This window comes from Centroberyx gerrardi, chromosome 2 (assembly GCF_048128805.1).
Source record: "Centroberyx gerrardi isolate f3 chromosome 2, fCenGer3.hap1.cur.20231027, whole genome shotgun sequence".
In the NCBI taxonomy this organism is placed as follows: domain Eukaryota; kingdom Metazoa; phylum Chordata; class Actinopteri; order Beryciformes; family Berycidae; genus Centroberyx; species Centroberyx gerrardi.
In genome coordinates, this window is record NC_135998.1 from 17,645,614 (window position 1) to 17,671,994 (window position 26,381).

A 26,381-nucleotide genomic window follows, 5' to 3' on the forward strand; every position below is an offset into this window, starting at 1 on the left:
CTGAACACAAAACACACTGGGCTCTTCAGGCCCAAGTAAATTCAGATTAATAGATTTGAACCTGGCTTGTAGGTGCTCAAACTGTCCTTGGTTTTGGAAAGATGTGTGTAATAATTTTTAGGTCATAAACTGGGCTAGATGGACCCACCATCGGCTAATCTTAACTTCAAATCTCTGAATTGATCTGACATAGGTATTCTTTCACTGTTGTAAAACTTAAAAAACAAAACAAAACAAAAAAACAAGACCATAGGCAAAAGGTCAAATACTTAAAGACCCAAAGCTCAGTTATGTGTCCCATGAGTGATGATTTTAAAATCTGATGTAGCAGCTTGTCATCATGTACCAGTACAGTAAGTGCACGAATACACCTGTGCAGGTGAGGTTGTCTCCCATCATACCTTTTAGTGCGCACTATTGGAGCACACAGCGCAAATCGCCGCATATCCATCCCTCTTTGTCCCAGAAGCCCATTGTATACAGCGGAGGAAACCCTGTGCAGTGAGCAGCCATCTTGGATAGGCAGATACTTCAGCCGGGATAACCTGCAGATCTCTCCTGAGGAGCTCAAGACGACCAAGCTTAATAACACATAATTTCTGGTAAGAAAAGAAAGAACGGGGGACATGAGTGCACTCATACACCTATACATAACCTCTTATAAATTTAAAGACACTGATATTTATATGGTGAAGTAGTTGTAACAGTTAAGCTAGTCAACGTTAGCCAGCAGTCAGCTAATTTGCAAGCAAACGACGCTAGCCTGATTGACAGATTGCTAGGTTGCTTGCTGCCGTTACCTAGCCCAGAGAGCGAGATATTATGAGCACATGAATTTGAAAACAACCGCTCACCTGTGACTTGCTCAGCTATGACACATAACAAATATCAAACGCTTTTAAGTTGCCGTTAAGCGAAGTTACATTACCTCACGGATTAGCTAGCAAACTAGCATGCTAAAGCTAGCTAACGTTAGTTTGGTGTGTCTGTCTTCTGTGAAATCATGCTGAGGCGAAGAGTTAACTAGTTAGTTGTCTAATACAAATTAAATGATATTAAAGCGACTGTCCGCGGGGTCATAGAGATAACCAACAAACTTTTCATAAGTAACGTTAATTTGTTGTCGAGGAAAATTAATGTCAGCAAACGTTATGGTAAGGTAACTCAGCTGTCAAAATTGCTAATTTAGGGGCCTGATTGTTATCAACAACGGTAATATGGCTAACCACCTAGGTAATATCAAATTTTCTTTTCGCTTTCGCCTGGCACTACATTTTCTGTATGTGCTAAGAAAGTTTGTTCACAATGCGTTGTTTGCTAACTTGGTTAATCTAAATTCTAGAAAACCACGCTATGACTTTGCCGGTTGTTATGCTAAGCTAGCCGACGTTCGTCAGGTAGCAAACATACAGAGAGTTAATGTTCGTTACTCCAGTCGAATTTGTGTTGTGGGGCTGTGTATGTTGACAGTTTCTTTGGTTTCTCTTGCATGGTAACGTTAGTGGTTATGACAGTCTATAATTTATCATCCTGCGGACAGCGTTGAACACAAGCTCTCAGTCCCAACGCTAATTCGTTAGCTAACAACGTTAGCTTTTGTGTACTTGCATTTAAAGTGACAAGCGACAGACAAGCGTATAAATTAGAAATAGAAGTCGGCCACAAAATTGACCTTAATTGTCCCACAGTGCATCCGAAAATTTGATAGTGATTTGTCTGTAGCTGTCACAGATTGTTAATCATTCCTTTTTCTTATGCCAATGTACCATTAGCCTACTAGTAGCCTTGATCTGAGTCTTTGATAACGACATTACATTTTGTCACCTATATTCGTTTGTATATTAATTTATACTATAAATGTAGGCAATCATCTTAAATTCATTTTGTACGCATTTGTTCTAGTCTGCTATTAACAGTAGTGATGATCTCATCATGTTGTTGTTATGCCCTGTGATACAAATCACATGATTTGAATAGTAGGCCAAATTATGGAAGCACCATGACAATACGTGTCATTTCTTGATAATCAGCCCAGATTTGAGTGACCCTTAAACAATGCATCCTTGCCCCAATAGCAAGTGGCTGTTGAGAGGAGGAAAGGCGGTGACAGTGCTGCACTGTAGAGAGAATCGGTGTGCTGGAGAGTAGGGGGAGAAGTGCTGAGGCTGCAGTCTGGTCACATGCCGTTGTGACTCGCCTTCTCCTTGATGGATACTCCTGTGCTTTGCTAAGAAAAACAGAATATTTCTCTTTCTTCTTAATGCACAGACGAAGCAGAGAAAAGGGGTTGAGTATCACTATTGTATCATACCTTGTTTTTGCTGTTGCTGTGCACATGTTCCCTAATAGCTGACCATCCAGAGTATTGAAAACCCTCACACTGGAGCAAGAGACACCACATGAGGGTCATGTGAAGGGAGGCACCCAAGGAAAAAAAGCCGTCAAGCCCTGAAACATTCTGGTGGGATTTTAAAGGATAACACCGGCATAATTTTCTTTTTTTTTCCTAACGCCATTATTGCCCATGAAAAGGGTAAACCTACCGATTTATTTGTCCCAGTCAGAAGCTTCTACTGTCTGTTCTGCTGCAGGTTTGCCCAATCTCCCAGAAGCCATAGGCTCCCATTGTTTTTAAAAATACATTAACAACAGCTCGCAGAGAGACATAATGCTGCCTTGACTAACTTAATACATCATGTTGGAAAAACACTTGTATTGCAGTTTTTTCTAACAGGACTTTATTACACAATTAATTATCGAGTTTAAAGGAATAGTTCACCCAAAAATGAAAATTTTGTCATTATCCACTACCCTCATGCCAGTTGAAACACCGGTGGAGTTGTACGTCCACATAACACACAACGAATTAGCTAGTGCAGCTCCATTGTCAGCCTTCTCCAAAACAAATGAAGTCACTGGTGATTGGTCTTGTAGATTTCCAAAAAGGGCAAAAACAACTATAAAATGACTCCAAACAGCTTGTGCAGCATAATGTAAGTGTTCTGAAGCGAAATGATTCCATTATGAGTCCAAAAGTTGGCTATTTAGGAGTATTTAGCGCAAGTCTTCGCTTTTGAAAACAATGGCAGTGCATGAGTTGTGGGAGGTAAGACAAACCTGCAGTAGAACAAACAGTAGGAGCTTCTCACTATGACAAATACATTGGTGGGTTTAGACTTTTCATGGGCATTATGGACGATAGGAAAAAAAATGACACCTGTGTTATGCTTTAAATCAGGCAGGAAGCAATGGAAAGTGAATAATAGTGATATTACATTGCACTAGTCTAAGACAGTACCATAATCACAATTTCAACAGTTTCATAATTTAAGTAGGCTAAGTAAGCTCCCAGAAGAAGGCAAGACGCCGAAACGCGTCAGAGCTAGTTTTTAACCATGTTTAGTATTTAGAACTTGCCAATAAAGGCATTTTATTCTTTTCACCTCAAGTTGAGTGCCTCGGTTCCTCATTATCTTCCCAGTTTAATAATTTCAACTGACTGAAATACTTCAGATTTATTTTAATCTTGACAAGGTCATTTTAAACATTTTTGTTAAGAGTATTGTCGTTGTTAGCAATCGCTCTACAATTGTTAGCACAGCTGCTAACGAGCTAAGAACTGCTGCATTTTCAGCAACGTTAGTTTTGCATTTTTCACTCTGCCTAGAGTAAATCGATTTTTTAAGGTTTTTCACACCGACAGATTTAAAAGTCAACTATGAGACTTACAGGATTCTTGAAATATTCATCTATTTTGGCACATCACTATTTACACTTGCCTTGTTTTGTTATTTCCATGCATCAGAGATTTTCAGGGCCTTCCCTACAGGCTTGCAGCTGGAACCCAGTGTGAATGTGTGGCACCATGAGGGTACCTGTCCCCATGCTGAGGATTTTAATTGGAGAGAAAAGGTTTAGGTGACACCTTGACCTGAAATTACCCCTACTCAACTAAATAGACATGCGGCCCCCTGTTCATTTCCTAGAGATGCCTTTTCTTCCAGTCCAGTAGATTAGTATCTCTACTCCTCTCTACTTCACCCACCCACATCTCCTTATGTCACACTACTTCTGTCTTTTCCATCCCTCTTTTCATCTTGTCACACCCCGTCCCTGGCTGAACATTTCTTCCAGCCATATCAGCATTCATCTGGCCAGTCGGACATGGTCACTGGACTGCAGGGGCAGAAGAAAGAGTGCACTTCTTTTTCCAATCAGTGCCACCTGGCCCTGATGTGGTACAGTGATTTGAGTTTCCAAGAACTGCTGTAACTGCAGCACAATTTTCGGTCAACAGTAGACGGGAGGAGAAACTTCCTGGTTAAAGGCAGACTGTCGGGACATGGAAACCTGACACATTAACTACAGAATTAACTGAATTATAAAATAACATTAGGCTGCTGAATGATTCTGAATCCACTCCCAGTTGTTACTCAGCACATCGTTCCCTTACATTACTCTTGTCAGAAAGTAGCCTTGGTGTTGGGAAATAACATTACAAAGTGAATTTTACGGTGAAATTGATCATAAGAAACCTGCCCATTCTCTGAAGCTGATTCACTGAGGTTATACATGGCCAGATCATTTATTCATGAACAAAACTGTATGGATTCAAATGGAGCAAACACGTATTCCACTGAACACACACCTCTTCTAAGCTTCCGAGGCAGTCTTTTGGGAATATTCTTTTGATTTGGCGATATTGATAAATCAATTATCACCTTTTCCCTGCGTGATTGTCTCTGTGCTGTGTGTTGGTTATTAAACGTAGCATCATTGGATATCAGATAGGTGTCAGTGCTATTTTTAGCTTTCAGCCTATGGTGCTGGAGGTGTGTTTGTGTACTCGTGCGAGTGCGACACTCTTTTCGTGTAGGCACACTGAGTCCAGTGCCATATGAATTAGCCGGTGTCACTGGGGTGTTGTTCCAGCATTCAAGGAACAGATGGGCTGTGGAGAGAGCAGGTATCTTGGTGAGCGCTGCCTGGTAATGTTAGGAGACGTGGCTTACCGGTTGCTGTAGAGCTTGCATCACCCTCACATACAAAAAATGTTTACTTCACTTATCTGCGTGCCGACCTCTGGTTGTTGCAACGATGAATACCTGCTAATGGTTCTGAGTGTGTCTCTGTGAAATGGAGAGGGAGGCAAACACTGCATATATTCAGGAAATGCATTTCACGTTACTGGCCTTGATTTTGATTTCGACTGATGATGACAAGGTCTGTAGGTTATTGTGAAGTGAAGAAAATAAAAGAAACTGAGGCTGATATTTTGTTGACAAGATATCCTAAGATGGACAATATGGAAAATCATTTGAACCTAGGGATGTTCCACTTTGATACTGTCCGCAATACAAGCAAGTACACATGTACACTCCAACAGCACACTTGTGACGAGGAGTTGCAGAGTTAATTAATTAGCAGTTTATTTGAATGTGATCTCAGCTCTCTGGCTCTCGTGTTAATCAGCTGCCTAATCTTTCTCTGGAGAAAACAGACGTTTCAGGCTACTTGGCTTGATAGCAGCTGAACTGTTAGCAAAGATAACTTATCGCATATTACATAAATGCATGCATAGTAGCACTTCTTATAAAAAGATGTGACTTATGAAATGCCAGAAAATGGATTGTCTTCCGATAATTAAGATTTATATGGCTCATATATCACTGTATAGCAGCAGTCCATGCAGACTAATAGATGAAGAATCCTGAAATATCTTCTTCCATTGTGTAATCTTATCAAAATGTATTGCTTACGGATGATGATTTTGGGAGTTTGGCAAAGAATCACAGCTGAGATGTGACGATTTATGGTTAACATAAAAATTTTACGGTAATACAGCTTGGACTTTTTATTAAGCAGATGTCTTTATGCTATGAATAAATTACTGAATTTATAAATTGATTTGTAAAATTATTTTGAAAAAGGTACTTACATTTTACTTTTTGTTCCATTTACTAACTTTACAATTTGTCTACTGCTTCACCATTTACACTTTCTGCTTGGGCCACACTTCATCATTAATTGAATCTTTTTAATTAGACAGACGCTCAGCCAGTGTGCCAAGCTAAAAATAATACAAAGTCCAGCCCTCACTGTAGTAAAATGAGCCCTCATTGGCCACCTGTTGGACTGTGGATTCTCCCTCACACTCTGTCTGCACCCAGCAGGATGTAGCATGTTGCTAACGGCAGGTAGCAGCGCAGTGTCGGGGACAGGGATCCCCCAACTTTCGCCTGGTCTGGCCTGGTCCCATCCAACAGTGGTGGAGTAAATCCAGTGGCCCGTGGTGGCTTTCCTGTTGCATCCATGACCAGGCACAAAGCTTTCATCGTTGTTATTGATATTATTAGTCACCTATTTATTGGTTTTGTCTGGAAGCTTGAATGTTTTCAGTAGTTTGACATTAATAATTTACTAATTGGCATTGTATGACTTAGAATAACAAAGACCGGTTTCACTTAAACATTTACATACATAATACATAGGCTGATTATTCACATGCATTCGCTTTATATAAGCATGTGGTCTGCTTTAATCTAATTTTACCAATCATACTACTTAACCATTGAAAATATGCCTACCTCATTGTGATGTGACCTGAGGCTTGGTAATATCTTGTGCCAGCTTGCTGTAATTGGGCTCCATCAATGTAGTTACAATGCAGAGGCAATGGTCTCTCCCTGCTGATACGTTTCTAAGTTTACAAATAGGAATGCACCGATCAATCGCACACCAATCATAATCTGCTGATAGACGTTCTAAATGGGTCATTAGTGATTGGCCGAGCACTGTTTGTTTCCACTGCCCGGTTGCAGTGTAGGCCTACTGCTGCGGCGCACAGCGAGACTTGGTGATTTCATTTCACTTACATTTATTAGTTTTTGATGTTATGAATTTCATCGTCTATTTCATTAGAAACAGTTTAATGTAGCCTATAGGACAGAAGCAATAGCTACCTCAGCCATTTGGTTTGTGACTCCGTTCACAATACACAGGAGGTGTAACCACAGCATCAGCAGTTCACCTAGGTTGATGTAAATAGACACTCACCCATTTCCTTCTCAGCTCCTGTAGTTTCCTCCAGTTGTTGCTTCCCCAAAATGACCTATCAATATTCTGACATAATCTATGGCTTGACTTATTTTCAAAAACGCTGTTCTGTGCAATTAAGATCGTTCTGCACTTTCTCGCTGGGCCATAATGTGATAAGCACTGGTAGTTCTTCCTTTTCCCGTTGTTGCCGTGTTCTGTCCATTGTTTCCTTTCCATTGTTTATGTTTTGTCTCTTTCTCAATTTTCTCTGATTTTCCACTTTTGTTCTGTTTGTTTACACCAGCTGGGTATTAAAAATGGCAGTGGTAACTGACCTTTGAATCCTGCCTGCACCCTTTGAAAGTGGGCTGGTATCAGATTCATAACTGTGCTGTATCGGTACACTCTTACTGTACCTGAACTGTACTGAACTGTTAACATAGCCGAATACATGGAATCATCTCTCCAACTAGAAGTTGTGTAATTTGTCCTGGGCTTACTTCATTAGCAGTCCTTTTGCTCTGATAGGATTATGGCTTTGTAGAAAAACTCTGACCCTTACATGACCACTCCATTACTCCGTGTGTGCAGCATTTATACCTAAGCATTTATGTGCATGTACGTGTGTGTGATGGTCTGGTCCAATTAGATTTTTCAGCCTCTCTTCAAGTTTACTACAAGCTACCTGTCAAATATAGCTGTTTTACTCTTAAGCACAACCTGCTCTTTGTACATTACTTTCTTGAAGTTTGCCCACGCTAGGTTTTTGTGTGGTTTTGAATATAATCGTGACCAAAATCAGACTATATAAATTTTTAGTGTGGGTGGCATCAATGGGATTCAAACCACTCACACTGGCAGTGTCAGTGCTTTGCTTTAGCTGTTGAGCTACACAGCACAATCACTGTAAATAAGAATGTATTCTTAATTGACTTGCTTAATTCAATAAATCAAATAAGTCTTCATACCTGCATTCCAAAGCCCAGTGCTATTGAACATGGTCATCCTTGAGTTTAAGTGTTACAGGACTAGGTGTGTTGTCAGTGCAAAGTCCACCGTACTTCAGTGAGAAGACTGCTGTTGACTGGAAGTGAATTGAATCGTCTTAAATAAAAGAGACATATAGCATTAAAAAGATGCAGTCGCTTACAGAACCTTGATTCTTCCAGTAGGAAAGCACCACATTGTCCATGTTGACTTGCCTACATGTCTAATCTCGACCCTTCTCTCTCTTTCAGAGCCACGATGGCCACTGCACCGTACAACTACTCCTACATTTTCAAATACATCATTATCGGTAAGTGAGCCATGCCAGCGAGCAGCGGAGTGTGGAGGCTAGCTAGCTAGATCTGTCATGTGTATGTGTGTGTGGTTACTTTTAAGTGGGTCACTTAGCTAGTGGTAGCAGATAGTTCACAGCTCACTCACTTGGCCCCAACCATACATGGTCCATAGAAGGGTCACCCTAATCTATTTCATGTCTATATCTATATATGCTAGTAGGCCATACACTGTGTGAGTGGATCCCGTATGTTTCTTATTACTTCATGTTATTTTATGTTGTTCATGTTTCCACAATCAATTACTGCTCATAGTTTAATGCTATACTACCCTATGGAGCTCAGCAATTAACAAATTAGCATATATGCTAATGTATCATGTATCATTAACTGCCCGTTTCCCTTTAGGGATATTTTCCACTTTTGCTAAGATATTTTCTAAACCGAGTCCTCTAAGTTTCCATATTGCCACATCTCCTTGTACATGCGTGCACAGACACACATGCACAAACATACACACCCACAGCTCCAGGCTATTTACTCTCTGCTGCCGTCACACGTGAAACACCCTGCCTCAAAGCTAACAGCAGTTAGTCAGCTTGGCCCCCAAGGTGGTGTGTGAACGAGTATATAGGAACGACCTGGAGATGCAGTGGCCTCTACTTTTCTACTGAGCCTTTGGCGTGGTTTCATATTTTTCTTTATTTTTCTCTTTTCAGTGCAACTTTTTTCATCCAGTCAAGCCACGATGTATTAACTGGCAGTCTGAGTGCTCCCAAATAGGATCCTGTTGTTGACATGATGATTATGGCCCAGGCCACACCCTTATACCAGTCACAAACTTAAGATTTTGACTAGGTCCTAGAGCATGTGTACCAAATTTCATGAAGTTCCGTTTACCAAATTAGGAGCTACAAATTTATGGTATTTGTGGCGTCAGACGGGGGTAATGAACTCCCCTGAACTTGTGCACCAACTTTTGTTGAAGTTCATTGGTTGATGGTGGCTATATTGTTTTTTTTTTGCTTTTACAGGAACATTTTTACGTAGTGTCTTAACCCCCTTTTGGCTGTGTGCTTAGTGTGGTGACAGGCCAAAAACTGAAAAAGCCTAAGGGAAAAATGCTTTTCAAAAATGGACTTTGTCATGGACTTGTAGAGGAAGCACAGAATTTGTGTAGCAAGTTTTGCCTCAATCAGACTTGTAATATGAGATGCAGACTTTCAAAGTGTTGAAGTTTTAATTATAGTGCCCTCCCATCAGACTGATTTGGGAAATATTTGTTGTAAACATTTCAAATCATGGTTCAGTATCTCAAGTCTCTAGATAATGTAGTATCTAAATTGAGAAATCAGTTGCAAAACAATAGTCCAGCCCCATGTAAAACAAGATCACTGACATCACCAAGAAATAAGGTTTGTGGAGTTTGCCTTAATATAACAGGCCTCTGAGTAGTCTTACCACTCCAGCAAAAACCAAACGCGTCTAAAATAATGCTACTATACCTCTAGGGCTACAACGGATATTCAGTTAACTAAAAAAATGTTTGGATCTAAAAACAGTTTGCCTTTCTGATTTGCTACTGATGAACTCCATAGGCAATCCGCCATTAACTTGGATTGTTAGACGAATCGCCTCCATGGATGTATTAAGAAATCAACCTGCCTTGGCTGCAGTAAGATCGGTAGCCTGACTAATAACAGGATATATGGTAACAGTAGCCTAGACTGTACGGTGCAGTGAATGTGGATTCTGTTGTTCTACCACTTGAGAGTGGCAGTGTGTTCGTGTTCTTCCACGTCTCCCAGTTTGAGGCTATGTTACGAAACCTTTAATGAACTAAATGTGTGGTTCTCTCTCTGCAAATAAAGAGTTGTCTTGGCACAACTCAACCACTTGCATGAAAGACCATTTAAAGCATTTGAAGCGAAAACACTCTGGTGCCACTGCATTCGAAGTCAAGATATTGACATTCCATGTTATAAAAAGCTCCTGTAATGGTTAGGAAGGAATGTTTCTGATACACAGTGGCACATTAGTGTAGTGGGATTACTAAATACAGTTAAATTCATTCAAGATATGTCTGTTTTTTATTATTATTATTTTTAACATTTTTGAAAAGTTTAATTCTTTGGTTTAATGGACTAACATTTCATTTACAGATTACACTCTATGGAACTCCTGTGCATTAGTCAAAAGTGCCTTTTTTCCCAGAGAGAGACAGTAATCGATAGTTGCAGCCTTATATGCCTCCAGGTTTCTGGCCAAAAAGACTAGCATGTTTCCCTTGTCCAGATTAAGCTGTGTGGAAATTGGGTCAGTACATTAAACGTCACACTGAAGCAGTGCTTGTTGTTTTTGTGCAGCTCTGGACATCAGTTGAAAGCGCTCTGCATTTGATCGTTGTATTTCCATCCTTTGCAAAAACATTTTTCATGCAACACTTGCATACAACTTGATCCAAATCGGCTGGGTTTCCGATATCGTCTGACTTGAAGCAGAAGATCTGCCAAACAGCTGTGATAGCCATTTCATACATTTCCCTGACCTTCTCTTTTAGAGTGGCTGTTTCAAAGCCAGATGACACTTGAGGGGATAACAGTGGGGATAACACCACAACTAGTAGTAGTGTTGTTATGGACAAGAGCTGATAAAATGGTTTGATTTCATACAAAATTTAAGAAGATAGATAGGTTGCTGAGGACACCAAATTGCAAAAGACTGCACCACTGCTGTGCAACCCATTCAAATCAATAAGTCATTTTGCCTAAAGAATTCACACTTAAGTCATTTGTCACTTGGCTCTGTTGTTGACACCTGATTTTAGGTCCTTGAATTAATAAGTAATCCTCATTTGAGTCTCAGATCTGTTAGTTGGTTCCATCTATATACTGTTTCATTGCCAGTGCTCATCATCTGTCAGCCACATTTAGGTTTTCTCCTCTCACATTGTCAAGTGGATGAAAAGACTACCGTAATTATTGCAGAAGCTTTTGCATTCTTTTTCCTATCCATATCGTACTTGTGAACACAATCTTAACTGTCTATAGGCAGGGCTCGACGGTAAACATTTTTTCATATGAGCACATGTACTCCTAATTTAAAGCGGCTAACGTTTGCTCCGTTTCCTCACTGTTTTTGACTTGGTTGTCACTTTGACCCGTCACCTCAGCTCCATCCCCCACATTTTCCTCTTTCTCATTCATAGTGTTTGTTTTCTTTACAGATTCTGTATTTGTTCGGTTGTAAAAGTGTCTGGTGTTATTCGTCTCTTCAAAGTATCTCACTCACTGAATTCTCCCGGGGCTCGCAGCCGACTCCACTAAAGGCTCTGATTGGTGCCCATCTACTCGCAACCAAACTGGGAATTGTAGTTTTGAAAACAATGACAACACATTGATCACAGTGGCAGCTTTGAGATTAAAAAAACTACAGTGTAGCAACAACGGTTGGAAGATGAAATCTCTACTCGCACAGGTGCTCGTGTTTGATATTTCTCATTCGCAAACGTCCATTTTTAGGAGCAAATGCAAGTAAAATGCTTGTCGAATACATTTAAGATCATGCCACCAAATCATAACTGGATTGTACAGCTACATTTCAGAGAGTGTTGATTATCCACTTTCTCACTACTGGGTTTTCACTGTCAAAAATAATTTAAATTGCAAGTGCAAAGTAGGCCCTATTGTGGAGCGTTCTTCCTTTTCTTTCTTGTTTTGGATTCATGAAGTAATGTTTTATGATAATTGCTTGCCCACGGGTAGCCATTGTCAAAAGTGGTCGGCATTCTTGATTAGAGAAGTCGGCCTATGTAGGCGATGAAAACATGCCCCCTTGTTTCCTTTTCTTCGAGAATAGTAAATCCACAACCTCAAGAAGTATATGCACCCCAGTAGTTGATCTTGTCATTCACAACATTACATAATTATAGATAAAGTGAGGCAAGGTGTTGCTACTGCAGTCAGTGCATGCTGCTGGAACAGGAACTCTCCACAGATTCTCTTGCTTGCACTCTTAAATGAGTTTGTCAGAAGTGAGAATGAAGTGCGTAAACATGGTGAAAAATATATTGGAGAGAGAGAGACCCTGTATATGTATCAAAGAAGGTGATGGGGCTGTGCTAGGCTACTTTTCAAAACATTGACTATTAGCACAGATACAGACTTCTAAAAATTGTTGATGTTGCCAGCTGCACTTCAGATTATAATTATTGCTGTTATTACTTTAGAGAGCAGCAACTAAAGGGCTTGGGAGGCGCAGATGGGCTGTTAGCCACGCAGACAGGATCAGGGGTCTATACCAGCGTGCCATTAATGTCAAAATAGACATAAACCTAAATTGTCTCATCCTGTAAGACGGCACGCATTAATTTCAACCGTCTGGAGCTCCACAGGATGGCAGATAATTATAATTGATAAGTGCAACAGAGCATGCTTAGATCTACACTGCTGCCATAGGATTATATATGAGCTGTCCTCCAACTGTCCGCATTATGAAGGTGTTCATTGTCTGACATTGCATTAATGGGTGAAGTAAACATCAGAGATGCTTTGCTACAAGCAGAAACTGCAGGAGCTACTTAAGATCTGGTGTTGCAAGTTCCTCCTCATGGTGGTATTCCTTGGTGGAAGGGTGGTCAGAGCATTCGCATTGTTGGGAACCCTTCTGCATCTTCAGCAGGTATCTCAGGGTCACAAGCGTTTCGTCCCTTAGCCTGTACGCCTCGCCTGAGTGGGGCAGCGAAGACCAAATTAGTGTTTCTCTCTCTCTCTGTCTCTGTCTCTCTCTCTTGCTCTGTCTCTCTCTCTGTCTCTGTCTCTCTCGCTCTCTCTGTCTCTCTCTCTTACATGAAATTTTAAGCATTGTCACTGACTGACACAAAGGGGCTGCTACATCATGCATGGGGGACAACACTGCAGGCTTGAATAGAGAATTGTTGTTTTTCTATTATTCTCATGCTTGACTTGAGTCTCTTTCTTTCTCTCTCTCCTCTCCTCTCTGTCTCTCCACAGGGGACATGGGGGTAGGGAAGTCATGTTTGCTTCACCAGTTCACAGAAAAGAAATGTAAGTGCTGCCCTGATTTTCTGACTGCTTTTCATCTGTGTGTGTGTCTCAGTGTGTGTTAGGATGCCAGGTTCAACTGGAGTGCCTAAATCGCCTTAGATTTCTTTATATACCAGGGGAAGTCAGTCGCATAGAAGTAGAGTGTGAGCTCAACAGTGAGAGACTCTTCTTCTGTGTGTGAGTCAGCTGCAGCCTCCCATTACCATTCAACTCAGTTTTGTTTAGTGCCACTATTAACAAGCCAGATGCTGTGTTCCTCATTCATCCACCAGCACATCCTGGATACACGCACACACACACGCTTGGGCTGATTTAGAAAAGGGTCTAAATGTCAGTTGTGAAGAAATTCTCTGCCTTCTGGTTGTTGATATTTATGATGTAAAGAGTTAGAATTGTCTGTCTGAATGATCTTTCTGTAGACTGTGATTGATAATTGATGCACCTGCTGCTGGCTCACAGTGGAGAGGAGGTGTGTGTGTGTTTACACACATGTTCACACATGCATACATATGTGTGCTGCAACATTATTATTGTTAGCCAAAACTAGGTATGAGAATATACTTTCAGTGAGCTGAAATAAGAATAAAAAGTGTTGCCTGAATGCTTTTCAATTGCAGTCTTAAAAGATAAGATGAAGCTTTAATGATATGGGGAAATTGGGCCGATGCAGCATCAAATGGTAACAGGATACAGCAAAAAAAGAAAATAAAAGAAATGGAAATAGAATATAGCAAAATAGTTCATTTGAAGACTTGCACCTCTCACAGTATCATCACTTCTCTCTCCCCAGTCATGGCAGACTGCCCCCACACAATCGGCGTGGAGTTTGGTACAAGGATAATCGAAGTGAGTGGCCAGAAGATCAAGCTGCAGATCTGGGACACAGCGGGACAAGAGCGCTTCAGGGCCGTCACCCGCTCCTACTACCGCGGAGCTGCAGGGGCGCTCATGGTCTACGACATCACCAGGTACAGGATACTCACCCTGTATGTGTGTGTGTCTGTGTGAGTGTGTGTGTGTGGTCCCCACTTGCCATCAAGGTTTTCATGGTGTGTGGTATAACCATCTATTACATGCGCAAACACTTGCACATTCAAGTTAAAAGTATGTAAAAAAAAAGAACGGAGGCAATAGAATCTGATAACCCAACACTTCAACCTCCCAAACTCCCTGCTGAACAAACGTGGCCAGTTTTTCTTATAGCTTGAGTCCGTCCTTCTTGCCCAAACTGTGAGATGGTATCAGTGGCTTGCTAAATAAACACAGTTCAACATGTGGAATGTCTGTCCCATCCACGCCCAACTGCTATTAAGGCCCTCAGGGTCACAGAAACATCACTTAAAAGGAAAAGACTGTGTGTGTATAGGCTTTGTTTACTGTGGCAACCTACAAATTGGAAATGCATCTTGTTCTTAAAGTGGTTGGTGTCTTGCATGGTTGCTTTGAAAACACAGCTGATTGTTTTATATCCTACTATAATTGTTGGGTGTGGCTTTAATGCCCGGTTTTATATTTGTACCATTCCCTGTAGTCCAAATAGCGCTAATGTTGTACATGGCCCAAACCTGTTTTGACACTGCAGGATATTAATGAGGTGTGTTTTAATATGGATGAAAATGCTCTAAATGGAGATTAAAGTGAAGGGGCAGATGAAGACCACAACGGCCTCAACTGGAGGTATGGCACATATGCAGTTTGACCCACTGCATTGACCCACTGCATTTGTCTGCAGCTTGCAGACAAATGCTCAACAAGATTTCGAGGCGACTGAGAACCTCGCTGCAGGCCAAGTACCGGGCTTCAAGACCACCTCCTCTATTTCTCCATGCAGTGTGGCCATTTTTGATAAACAGAATGTACTTGTAAGAGTTTTTGTCATGCTGCTTTCACATATCTGGTTGAGTCAGTAAGTGTATGTACATTGGCTTAACTCAACAGATCTGAGTGCAGGACTTGCCCACACAATGTGGATCAGAGAATAATGTAACAGGACCGTAAAAAGTCTTTTATCAAAGAGCATTCCAAGCATTCTCCAGTCCCTTGTGCCACATGCAGCAGGGACTGATTGTAGTTATCAGGATTAGGCTGTAACTCTTTGAACTAACAATGAATGTAACGTAGAAAATACAAGTTTGGATTACACTACAACATCAGGGGAGATGAGGGTGATTGCACCCTGAGTGGATATTTTGGTGACATCTAATAATTTATCTCATTGACCAAATTACAATATCTTGTCAGTAATCAGTCATTGCATTTGGAATGTTTGTGGCCAATTATATTAGAAGCAGGGGCTTTGCCATATCATGAGGTTTAGTGAATTGAAGCCAGCAGGGAACTGATTGTCACTGACTACGTTTACATGGACAGCAACAATCCCATACTAACCTGATAAAGATAATAGTCTGAATAAGAATTTGGCATGTAAACAGCATTTTCTGATTACCTTAACCCGAATAAGTTGGAGTAAGCATAATCGCGTTAAGACGTGTAGTATTCTGATTTTAGTCGCATTATTAAAGGGCATATTAAATGTATACACCTTAATCTAACTATGATTCGGAGTATTTGCAGCATTTTATGACACAAGCAGCAATCCAACTGCTTGACGACACATGCTCTACCTTCCATCGGTTGTGAACTTGTTTACAGAGGAAAAAAATGACTGACACCAGAAAAAAGGAAGTCCCAACATTTTTGGGGTGAGGCTGAAACTGTCACCATGCTGAAAGACGGCAGTCTGCCAACGAGCCCCGTTGGCCAGTTGGAAAAATTTGGGAAGTTGCCTTGGCAAACTACTGGGGTGAACAGGAATGTCCCACATCTCACCTAGGAGAAACAGCACAAATGCATCACACTTTAAATGAGTCATAACCCCCAAATATGACTCTTTCGTAAGGATGTTCTCGTCTCGTCGTTACTCCAGAGACCTGGTGACACGCTACAGCAGCTGCCGTCTCCTGCTGCCGACTCTCTTCTGATCCGTCCTCTGAGCTGGCACGCTGTTTTGTCTTTGCCTGTCGTCATGGTAACCGCTCTCCCTTTGTGTTTGTGTCACACAGGCGAAGCACATACAACCATCTCAGCAGCTGGCTGACCGATGCCAGAAACCTCACCAACCCCAATACTGTAAGTATACAGATAATGTTGACACTCCCAAGTTACTCCGTTTGCAGATTGGATACTGCACTCTTAATCTTACATGTTTCTGTTTTTCTATTTCTCACTCACCTCCTCCGTTCAACTCTATCTCCCCATGTATTTCATTGTTTCCTCTCTATATACCCAGCGCTCTTTTTTTGTATATTTTTCTTTTACTATGTAGTGTTTTTTTTTTCTCCTGGCTCATCCCTCTTATTTCTTTCAAGTGCGTCACTGTCTGTTCTCCCTCATGCTTCCTCTCTTCCTCTGTTCCTCCTGTGTCGTTCTCCCTCTGCTGAGTTTGTTTGAAACCCCAGAGCCTTGTCCATTTCTTAAATTGGATTCCTTGGTAAATATGATTAGCTCTAAATCATACTGCTCTCATTTACTGAGCCCTGTGAGCTCTCAAAGGAGTCTGTTTCCACAATATCCCACTTCCAGACAGTGTTTTTCAAGTCAAGTGGCAGGCCCCGATTTCCTGGTGTAATGACAACAGGGAAATTTATTTATTTACAGCTATTTTTCTAGACATGGATGGGCTGCTTCTAGGTTTGCAACAATAACCGCATTACCGCCATGACAGTTGCTTTTCCTTTCCTGTTTCATTCTTTTTATTGGTAAGCATGACCCCAAACTAAACCTTACTATTACCTCACTGTAACCTTTCCAACTGCCACACTCCACTGGGAGTCCTTTACAACTTGTGGCAGTAGTGAACTGGCAACGCACCTCCATTGCTCTTTGGCAAGAGGCGGAGCAGTCGATAGGCTTAACCCAGATAGGAGTCGTAGCGTTCAATTATAGAAGGTCTTGGCTTTAGTAGTCGTGCTTATGTGTGCTTACAGAAAATAGACGAAAGTCAACAGAAGCCTAAACGGGTTTACCACTGCTACTGACAATGATCTTTGGCTTTTTTGCTTTGAGAAGGGATCACTCAAAACATTATATTACCATTTAACTGACACCATGAGTATATTAAGGCAGAGTGGTGGTCATAATCTGAAAGCACAAAATCAAAATATGGCCTATTTAGGCTGTTGTGTTAATTTAAATGATGCAAATGGTGCAGGAAATCTTGCTGCAGTCTCTCACCTGAAGGCTCTCACCTTTCCAAGTAATAGCCAGTAATGCAAAGCCCAACTACAAGTATAATGTAGGACAATTAAAAATAATCAAAATAGCATTATTTGAATTTGTTTTGTGCCAAATAATCCGAACGTTTAATCAAAGAAAGTGCAGGAAACTGCTACACCTCCCCCATTGAGACGGCATGTGTAGTCTTATAAACTCAGCCATGACAACCACTGTGATAAATACTGTACATGTTGCAGGGAGGAAATGTATAGCAGCCTATTAAACATGAAAAACCTCCGACTGATTGTGTTGTTTACATCACATTTCCATGTCCAAATGAGAAATGTTTACAGCTGCACTCATTACAGGGTAAATGTTTTAGGGATTATTTAGAAACCTGTTATTCATAAATAACCACCTGCTGTCTTCACACTAAAATGCTTGCCTCTTATGATATAACATAGGGCTCAAACTGGTGTGTGTGCAGCCCATGAACAGGCTGCCAAGTCATCTCCTATTTTCAAGTGAAAGCTGTATACATACGCTTGTGTGGAAGACATTTATATTCACCATACATTGCCTAGGGCTCCCTCTTCGGGGGAGTGGAAATCTAGCACTCCCCCCCCCCCCCCCCCCCCCCCCCAAAAAAGATTGTTGAGGCACACTGCCATGTCCCACTCAAGTTCATTTCCACGATACTGATAAGGATTAGCTGGTCAGCCTGATGACCCAGTGAAGAACATTCAGGGAAACGAGGATTTCCAGTGTCAGATTAGGGTGAAGAGCAAAGAGAATGAGTGCAGTTTCAGTGGAGAAGAGCCTGTCACTCTGCCACAGTAAGAAAAGCTCATTACATTACATTGCATCATCAACATTAAAGGCCTAATTGCGTCACTGGAGAAACGGCTCCTAGTGCAGCCCAGTGTGCTGTTATCAGCGTCAATCATGTGGTACGTTTCTCAATCGATTTCCTAACGGACTTGACAGCGTAAGAGGAGAATTTGAGAACAGTTTTCCTGTGCTGCCGTCGGCTTTTGTAGCTCTGCTTGACGAGCTACGAGTCTGAGGGCCGGAGGGTGAATTTCAGTCAAGAGACATCGCTGTCTAGATGATTGTCTCACTCTTTCTCTGTCTCCCTGTGTCCTCAGGTGATCATTCTCATAGGGAACAAAGCTGACCTGGAGGCCCAGAGGGACGTCACGTACGAGGAGGCTAAGCAGTTTGCTGAGGAGAATGGTGAGAGAGAGAGAGGGACGGAGAACAGTGAATGTTGGGGAAGAGAGGAAGTCAGAACACAGGTAGAAGGAAACAGTTTGAGAGGGAGAGAGAGGGAAGATGGACGTCTAGAGGGCACACATATCTGCAAAGTCATTGCTCTGCCTTGTGAGCCTCATGATGTCCTCAATCTAAACAAGATCAAAGATTACTTGTAGATGACCTTATATTCAAGTGGAAGAGATGGCAAGAAAAAAGTAGGGCCACATAAAATTTGTTTTATCAAATTAGACTTTTTCAATGTTATGTTTTTCTGTTATTTTATTCTGGATTCATATTTTTACATACTGCGTTTTTGCGCCTTCACTAAGTGTATGTAAATTAAATAGAGCAAAAAGGAACATTTATTTTCTTTTGTTTGATGTAGGATTTAGTCTTAAGGTGGTAGTGTTTTAACTATTTTCCTCTTTATCTGTTTATGGTATTAACTACTCATCACAAATGTTGTACCCTTTCTGCAAAGACTTCCCCACAATCTTTACAATTCCGTCCTCTTAGCTCCACAAAATGGAAATCATGCGGCCTCGGCAAAGGGTCCAAATATTGACAGTTAACCTGAGATTTTGCCTTTCTAGTCTGAATTTCTGAGTGGTTGTAATCGAAACCCTCAAGTTTGACTTCAAGAAGGAGAGAAGTAAGGATGAGAGAACAATTCTGCGCCATGGTAACATTCATATTAAAAAGAAAGAGGAACAGGGAAATGGGAGATGAAGACTTGGTTAAAGAGAGCTGGGATAGTAAATGAGTTGGGGGCAAATGAGGACTTGGTATTTGCGGCATGTGAGCTTGGAGAGATGTTTGCCTTGAGCGATAGCGTCTGACTCCATCTTCTGTCTGCTTCATGTCCTGCAGGTCTGTTATTCCTGGAAGCCAGTGCAAAAACGTAAGTCTGCACAGCATCAGCGTTCCAGCTACTGCAGAAAGTGAATGATGCCTCTGCATGTTTTCACTCTTGGTCGTCTCTCCTCTCATGTTTGTGTGCCTCTCCGTGTCTAGGGGTGAGAACGTCGAGGACGCCTTCCTGGAGGCGGCCAAGAAGATCTACCAGAACATCCAAGACGGCAGCCTGGACCTGAACGCCGCCGAGTCGGGGGTCCAGCACAAGCCCTCGGCCCCCCAGGGAGGCCGGCTAACTAGCGAACCACAGCCCCAGAGGGAAGGCTGCGGCTGCTAATGACCAAGCAACCCCCTTCACCCTCCCTCCCCTCTTTCTCTGCCTCTCCTGCCCTCCCTCTGCCATCCCCTCCATCCATTTCTCCACCTCCTGTACGTCTGTTCATCGTCCCACCCCCCCCCCTTTACCCCCCTCCACCCCACCTCCCTTACTGCACCAGGAGCTGCATGAGAGCGGGGCGACGGAGGGAAGGAACGGGGGATGGATACCGACCTGGGCTAGACTGGGCTGGGCTGTGTGGACTACATCTCTCCCCTCCTCCTCCCTCTCTCTCTCTCCGCCTGTCCGTCTCCCTCTGTTAACGTCTCACTCTGTCAACGTCTCACTCTTCCTCTGTAAACTCATACAGTCTGTGTCTTGTCTGTTTCTCTCTCTCTCTCTCTCTCTCTCTCTCCTCCACTCCTCTTCCGCCATTCAGTCTACTTCATCTGCCATAGTATCGTAGAAACCACCTCGCATTACATGGGTTACTGACACTTAGATAGTTGTAATATTCATACGATAACGATACACCAAGACTGTTTTTTTTGTTTTTTTTTATTGTTTGGTTTTATAGTTATATATATTACATGTAGACACTGCATTAAGTTTCATCCACCACCGATCAACCTTGTATGAATTGGATCTGAATTACCTTGACGCTCTTCCCTCGGTCCCCAAACTCCCGACGTCTCTCCTGCATGGTTTACCAGTCTAGCGTTGTACCGAGACGTGCGGGTGCGACGCTGCTCTCTCCCTCATCATAGTTTTCTGTCACATTATGTGGGATGGGACAGCGAAGGCATTGAAGTAGTGTAATCATGCAGCCACACTATTGCTCACAGACGACAGAGGCTCTCGGTGTGCGTCAGAGAATGTGTAACTGGGTGAGCTTTTTCGGCAGGTTTCCCACCTGCCCGTGGGTTTTAATTTTAAGTAACTATTTCTTGCTGCTTGGTTCCTTTGCCCAAAGTGGCAACACTGATTTTCTCAGGAGAGACGTTAAAAAGAAAACAAAATTTTAAAAAAAGGCAAGAAACCAGGAATTACCCACAAATTCCTGTTAATGGCCTGAGTCTCTCTAATCTGAGATAAAATCACAAGAAGGAATATTGGGTGTTTTCCAGCTGGTGTGTGTGCCTGTTTATTTGTTTGTTTGTTTGTATGTGTGTGTGAGTGTTAGTGAGTGTGTCTGTGCGTGCTAGAAAGTCGGGTGGGGATTTCTTTTGACTAAGTTAAAATGACACTTTAACGAAAAAGATGACGTTTCATGATGTTTTTTTGTTTTTTTTTTAATGGAAAGATTCCTGTCACATCGGTTTCTTTGCACCAGCTCCCCCTGTCCGCCCCCGAAACTCCTCCCCCAGGTCATATCAATAGAATCTGTCTTTACCAGCATTTTCTTTGTTGTCGTTTGTTGCCTTATTATTATGATTAATGTTATGACTATTACTGTTTAATCGTATTGTTTTGCTGCACTCGCTCTCTCCATATTGCTGTTGAACTCACTCCTGATAAATAAACCAACCCTTTTTAAAATAATCACTACACTGTTGTGGAGAATAATGTATAACACAGGAGAAGTGGTGGTTAAAAACTGTGTGGGAACGACTCGTAGGGTTAAAGTTACCCGCCAAATGATGATTGAGTATCAGCAGCCCCTGTTCTCGACTATTCGGATGTAAAACCTCGGGTCACTCCTGTATCTTAAGTGACGCTGCACTGAAGTTGGGGCGGCCTTTCCTCTACCCTCTCCCCATAGCCTTGTATCGTACAACACCAAGCAGCATGCCCCGCCTCCAAATAGGATGAAATTGTCGAAATCCAGGTTGTTGGGTTGTTTTTTTTTGTCCCCAAGTACAATTTCTCTGTACCATAGAGTGATTCCCTGATTGGACAGCTGTATATATTGCTTCTTAACTATTGGTGATGACCATGCTACTTGGGATATAGAAAACTATTTGCTGGCTCTGCCAAGACCTGTACAGTCGATGTGCTAGTGGGTTGCCTGTAATTCATGCTTGGGAAATTCTGTAACATAGTTTCTAAGAATAAATGTATGTAACGGACAGACACCCCACAGCCCCCCCCTATCCTGCACAATAGTGAAACCTGGTGATTACTTCTGGGTATGATTTTTTTGTTTGTTTTTTTCCCCCCACTCTGTTTCTGGTTGGAGGGACGGGACGGGACGGGGAGTGAGGCGGTGTGCAAACTAGTATTTATGTCTGTAAACTCTGTTGATTCCTCTTAATTCTGTAGGAAGTGGGGTGGAGAATGAGGCACTTTTTGTGTTTTTAAAGAGTTGGGTTTATTAGTTTCTTTGTACGTTCTGTTTCTTTTCCACCACATCACAGCTCCTCCGCACTGGGAGGGGCCTGCATCGCTGTCTTAATTTTGGGGAGTGGGGATTGGTTTGTTATTTGTGGGAAGTTGGTGGGTTGGGTCTTCCTTTTTCCTGTGTCCCACCTCTTTGCAGTCTGAGTGACCACTTCCTGCTTTTGTCTGTCCACCAAGTACAAAAATAAAAAACAACGTACATATGTATAAATTTTGAAGGAGCTGTGCTAACATTTAAATGCGTTCTTGCGTGTATATGATTTTAAAATGTTGACATTTTGATTTTAATAATGACAATAAAATACTCTAGACAGAAAAAATAAATTATACATAACCTGTTGCATTGTGTCCTGTTAATTTACCTGTTATTGCTGTAATAGAATGGTTGGTTTGCCAAAAGCACCTCAGTTCAAAGGACAATGTATATCATGCATGCCTGTGAAAAAGCACCAAAGACTCAGTAATTATTTCAAGTAGCACATCTGCTTTGTATTTTATTGCAACAAAAATTGCACCAAGGCTAGAGGGAGGAACAAATAGGAAAAAAGAAAATATGTATTTACAAAGGAAAGCAAACTTTGTCTACAAAATTGGTGAGGAGGCTCGGATACAAAAGAAAAGTAGTGGTATGATTGGTAAAGGGGAGGGATAAACAAAAAGACTAAGAATGAGCCAACATTGACAGTACCATGGTGAAGTCAAGGCAGCTTGTGGTTGACTTGTGTCCTCAGGCATCGCAGTCAGACGGGGCACATGGGTGGGGCTACAGCACGAATACTGAAAACGTCCAACGAGAGATGCAGAAAAGAGCATAAAGGAACATATGATGTTACAGTGGAATTTCATGTTTTTTTGTTTTTCTTTTACACAGTTTAAAATGGTCAGCTTCTCACTTATACAATAAATTTTGTAAGACAGCAAGTGACAGATATCCATAAACACACAACATTTCAATTCAGTCCAGTGTTTCCCCCAGGATATTTGTTTTTGCTGGGGTGGAAAGGCCTCTGAAACAGCATTTAGACCATGTGACACAAACTCTTTACTCGCCACTGAAACCCAAACAAATTCTTGTAGGCGAAGGGGCCGTTCCCGCCTGTCCAGTGGTCGGAGAAACACTGTTTCAGTCTGTGATCCCTCTATAGAACCAACAGCGTGCTGCTACTAAGGCCAAGCTGCTACTGATGGCTTTTGTGACTGGCATGTAGAGAATGTTGAATCAAATTCATAAAAACGGGAAAGCATTCAGTATGAGGAAAACATAAAACAACATTCAGATCCACTGAGATCCGGATCACCCTGGTCCCTCTCCAGTCTATACTGGAGACAATGGTGTTTGGTATGGAGATTAAACATTTTAATCCAATAGGCACATTAGCACAGCCATTCTTAACCACTTAGCACAGTCCAACCTGAGCCGCATCTCTGCACTTTTCAAAGTGGCAATTCTTAAACATAGCTCTACCAATAGCATTTAAGGCACTATTTGTTACCAATTTGTGCAGAGAAGCCAAAAGGTGGAGCCTAGGTGTTCATCCCGCCTAGTTTGCTTGCTTCCATCATTCCTTTATGGCACATGGTTGCAAATACTGCAGTAAGCATTCATTCAGACTAAATACTGACACACAGGCACACATTTTCATCAGTCATATCACACAATGGTACAAGCTGAGGGACATTGGTGGATGAGGTGGCTAGAGCCATCAGGTTATAAACGTTGTGCGATTCCAGAAGCTCCCTAATTCTTACAGGTGAGAAGTTGAGACAAGTTGTTTGAATGTTAGAAGGCATCCTCAAACATAGTGAGGTTAGGTTTTTTTTTGCACATTGTCATTGGCAGCAATGCAAAATTTAACACATTGACAGTGATGGAAATGAATATCACAGGGGCAAGTGTCATTGATGAGGGAAAAAAACAATTAGAAAACATAAGACATGACCATTTCAAAAATGATTGGTGAAAAGTCATGTTGATACAGAATTGGCGCCGAGCCTCTCATTAAGGCCAAAAGACGTGTTCATTCATAGTTAAGGCTTTTCAGTATTACAAACTCTGTTTGAAAACGTCAAGAGAAAGATTCCTTTGATTCCATCCACAATAACCACAGGCTTAAGTGTTTCAAAGTGTACTCCAGTACTTAGTGTGAATCCTAGACTCCGCTGTAGCACTCTAGCAGGCTTTACCCTCTGCTCTCCAACATGAGTTCAGCATGGACCACATTTAATATGAAAACAACCATGGTTCATGCAGTTAGCCAGGAAAATGGGTAGTAAGATACAGTTCATATCAGTTCAAGTTTCATGTCTTGGTGGGCTGAGACTCTGTGGCGCTACCTCTGAACAATGTCGCTGATCTCTTTGACAGAGGAGAGCAGTTTGCTGAAGTCCTGCTGTGCGCTGGCGCCCCCAGTGGCGGTGGGGCAGATCTGCAGCTCACGCAGGCTGCTCTCAAGCTTGTTGATGGCCTCACGGAAGGCGAACTTGTTCCTCATCTGCTGGATGGACTCCACGTAGCTGATGCAGTACTTTGACAGGTTCTTGCCGGCCTCCAGCACGGCACTATGACTACCCAACTGCTCCGAGTTGCGGCAAATGGCGGCACGGAGCAGCTCGGTGCCCTCCAGCACCATCTCCCGCGTCACGGCTGAGTTGGGCGTGCGCTCGGCTGCCTGGCGGGGTGCAGTCTTGCGGAGGGAGCGTCGGGTGTTCACTAGGGGGATGAAAGCAGTGGGGGACGCCTGATCGCCTGGGGAGGTGAGGGAGGAAGAGAAGCCTCCGAGGCTCTGGCAGGAGAGGGAGGAGGTCACTGAAGCGGAGGAAGCAGAGGTCTTTGACGGTTGAGGTTTGGAGGCGGAGCCCAGCGGCAGCTTCTTGGAGCCCTCGCTGAGGGGCGTGCGGGCCTGATCACTGGGAGTTGTTGTGTGGTGGGGTTCGGAGAGGGAGGGGAGGCCCTTAGCTTTGGTGTCTGAGGGGGAGGGGAGCTCATGAGTGGGGCTGCGGGAGATCTTGCCCGATTTGGCATTGGAGGGCGGCGGCGGAGGCGGGGCTGGCTTGGGTTTCTGGAACTTTCCTCTCTCCCTGGTGGATGAGGAGTCCGCGGTGTATTTGTTTCGGCGGGCCCTGCACTCGTCCCCGGCCGCCCCCAGAGCAGGGAAGACGTTTGGCTTGAGGAGCTCGGCCTGCAGGGCGCTGGTCTTGGAGTTCTCCAGGCCGCCCGGCCTCCTGACCAGCTTCGGTGTTAACGCCTGCGGACTGGAACCCGGACTGGGATCAGTGTCTTTGAACACCTCATCTGCTGTATCCTCTACCTTCTTTGGCAGACGTGGTGGCGGAGTCAGGGTGCCCATCCTCGGGGCGTTCTCCCCTTTCTGCTCATTGGCTCTTTTGCGCGGTAGTGCTGGCTTGCCCCCAAAGGTGCCTGAGTCAAAGTGGCGCTGGCCCAGGTCTCGGGGCAGGGTGACGGACTTCCACTCGGTACCGTCCGAGCCGGGCGGCATGCTAGAGGCGGAGGAGGACCGCAGGAAGCGCTTGGAGTTAGACACCAGCTCCTCCTCGCTGGGTGGCGTGGTAGCCGTCTTACCCCCCGGACCAGGCACTGCGGGTGCTCCCTTCTTCCTGGGGAAAAGTGGCCCTGGGTAGGTGGGTGCCCCGTTGGTGATGCCCCCCGCCCCGTTGTTGTTAGCCCCCAGGAACTTTAAGGGGTCAATGGTGAGTGTAGTGTCATTAAAGGCCATGGATGCACCATTGTTGAAGCTGTCCATGTCTCGGGGGTCTGGAGTCAGGCCCCTCCTCTCAGGGTGGACATCGATCTCTCTGAAGGAGGAGCTGCGTTTGGGCGGGGCGGGCGCATTCTTTTTCTTCTTCTTGATGAGGCTGAGGAAGCCGCTGCCTCGTGTTTTGTCCTTGTCTTTAGGGAGCAAGCGGTCGTCCTCATTCAGGTTGCTGTCCAGGAGGGGGCGCTCTTTCCTGGGGAGCATGGGCGATGACACGGCCACCTCCGGCTCCACCGAGTCT

General features: G+C 43.1%; 2 protein-coding genes across 4 annotated transcripts in view; one reads left to right on the forward strand and one right to left on the reverse strand.

Annotated features, from left to right (window-relative positions):
• The first annotated feature begins 508 nt into the window (after positions 1 to 508).
• rab14l (RAB14, member RAS oncogene family, like) lies at positions 509 to 22,708 on the forward strand. Its single transcript, XM_071916017.2, has 8 exons — positions 509 to 602; positions 8,277 to 8,335; positions 13,331 to 13,384; positions 14,175 to 14,352; positions 16,447 to 16,513; positions 18,748 to 18,835; positions 19,727 to 19,757; positions 19,871 to 22,708. The coding sequence occupies exons 2-8, from the start codon at positions 8,284 to 8,286 to the stop codon at positions 20,046 to 20,048; spliced, it is 648 nt and encodes a 215-aa protein (XP_071772118.1). The 5' UTR covers positions 509 to 602; positions 8,277 to 8,283; the 3' UTR covers positions 20,049 to 22,708.
• A 124-nt stretch (positions 22,709 to 22,832) lies between these two features.
• The window catches only part of abl1 (c-abl oncogene 1, non-receptor tyrosine kinase), a 44,549-nt gene continuing 41,000 nt past the window's right edge, over positions 22,833 to 26,381 (reverse strand). For all 3 annotated transcript variants that reach the window (XM_078286788.1, XM_078286794.1, XM_078286790.1), the window contains one exon: positions 22,833 to 26,379. In XM_078286788.1, the coding sequence (XP_078142914.1) occupies positions 24,698 to 26,379 (1,682 nt within the window). In that variant the 3' untranslated portion in view covers positions 22,833 to 24,697. The remainder of the gene's footprint in view (positions 26,380 to 26,381) is intronic.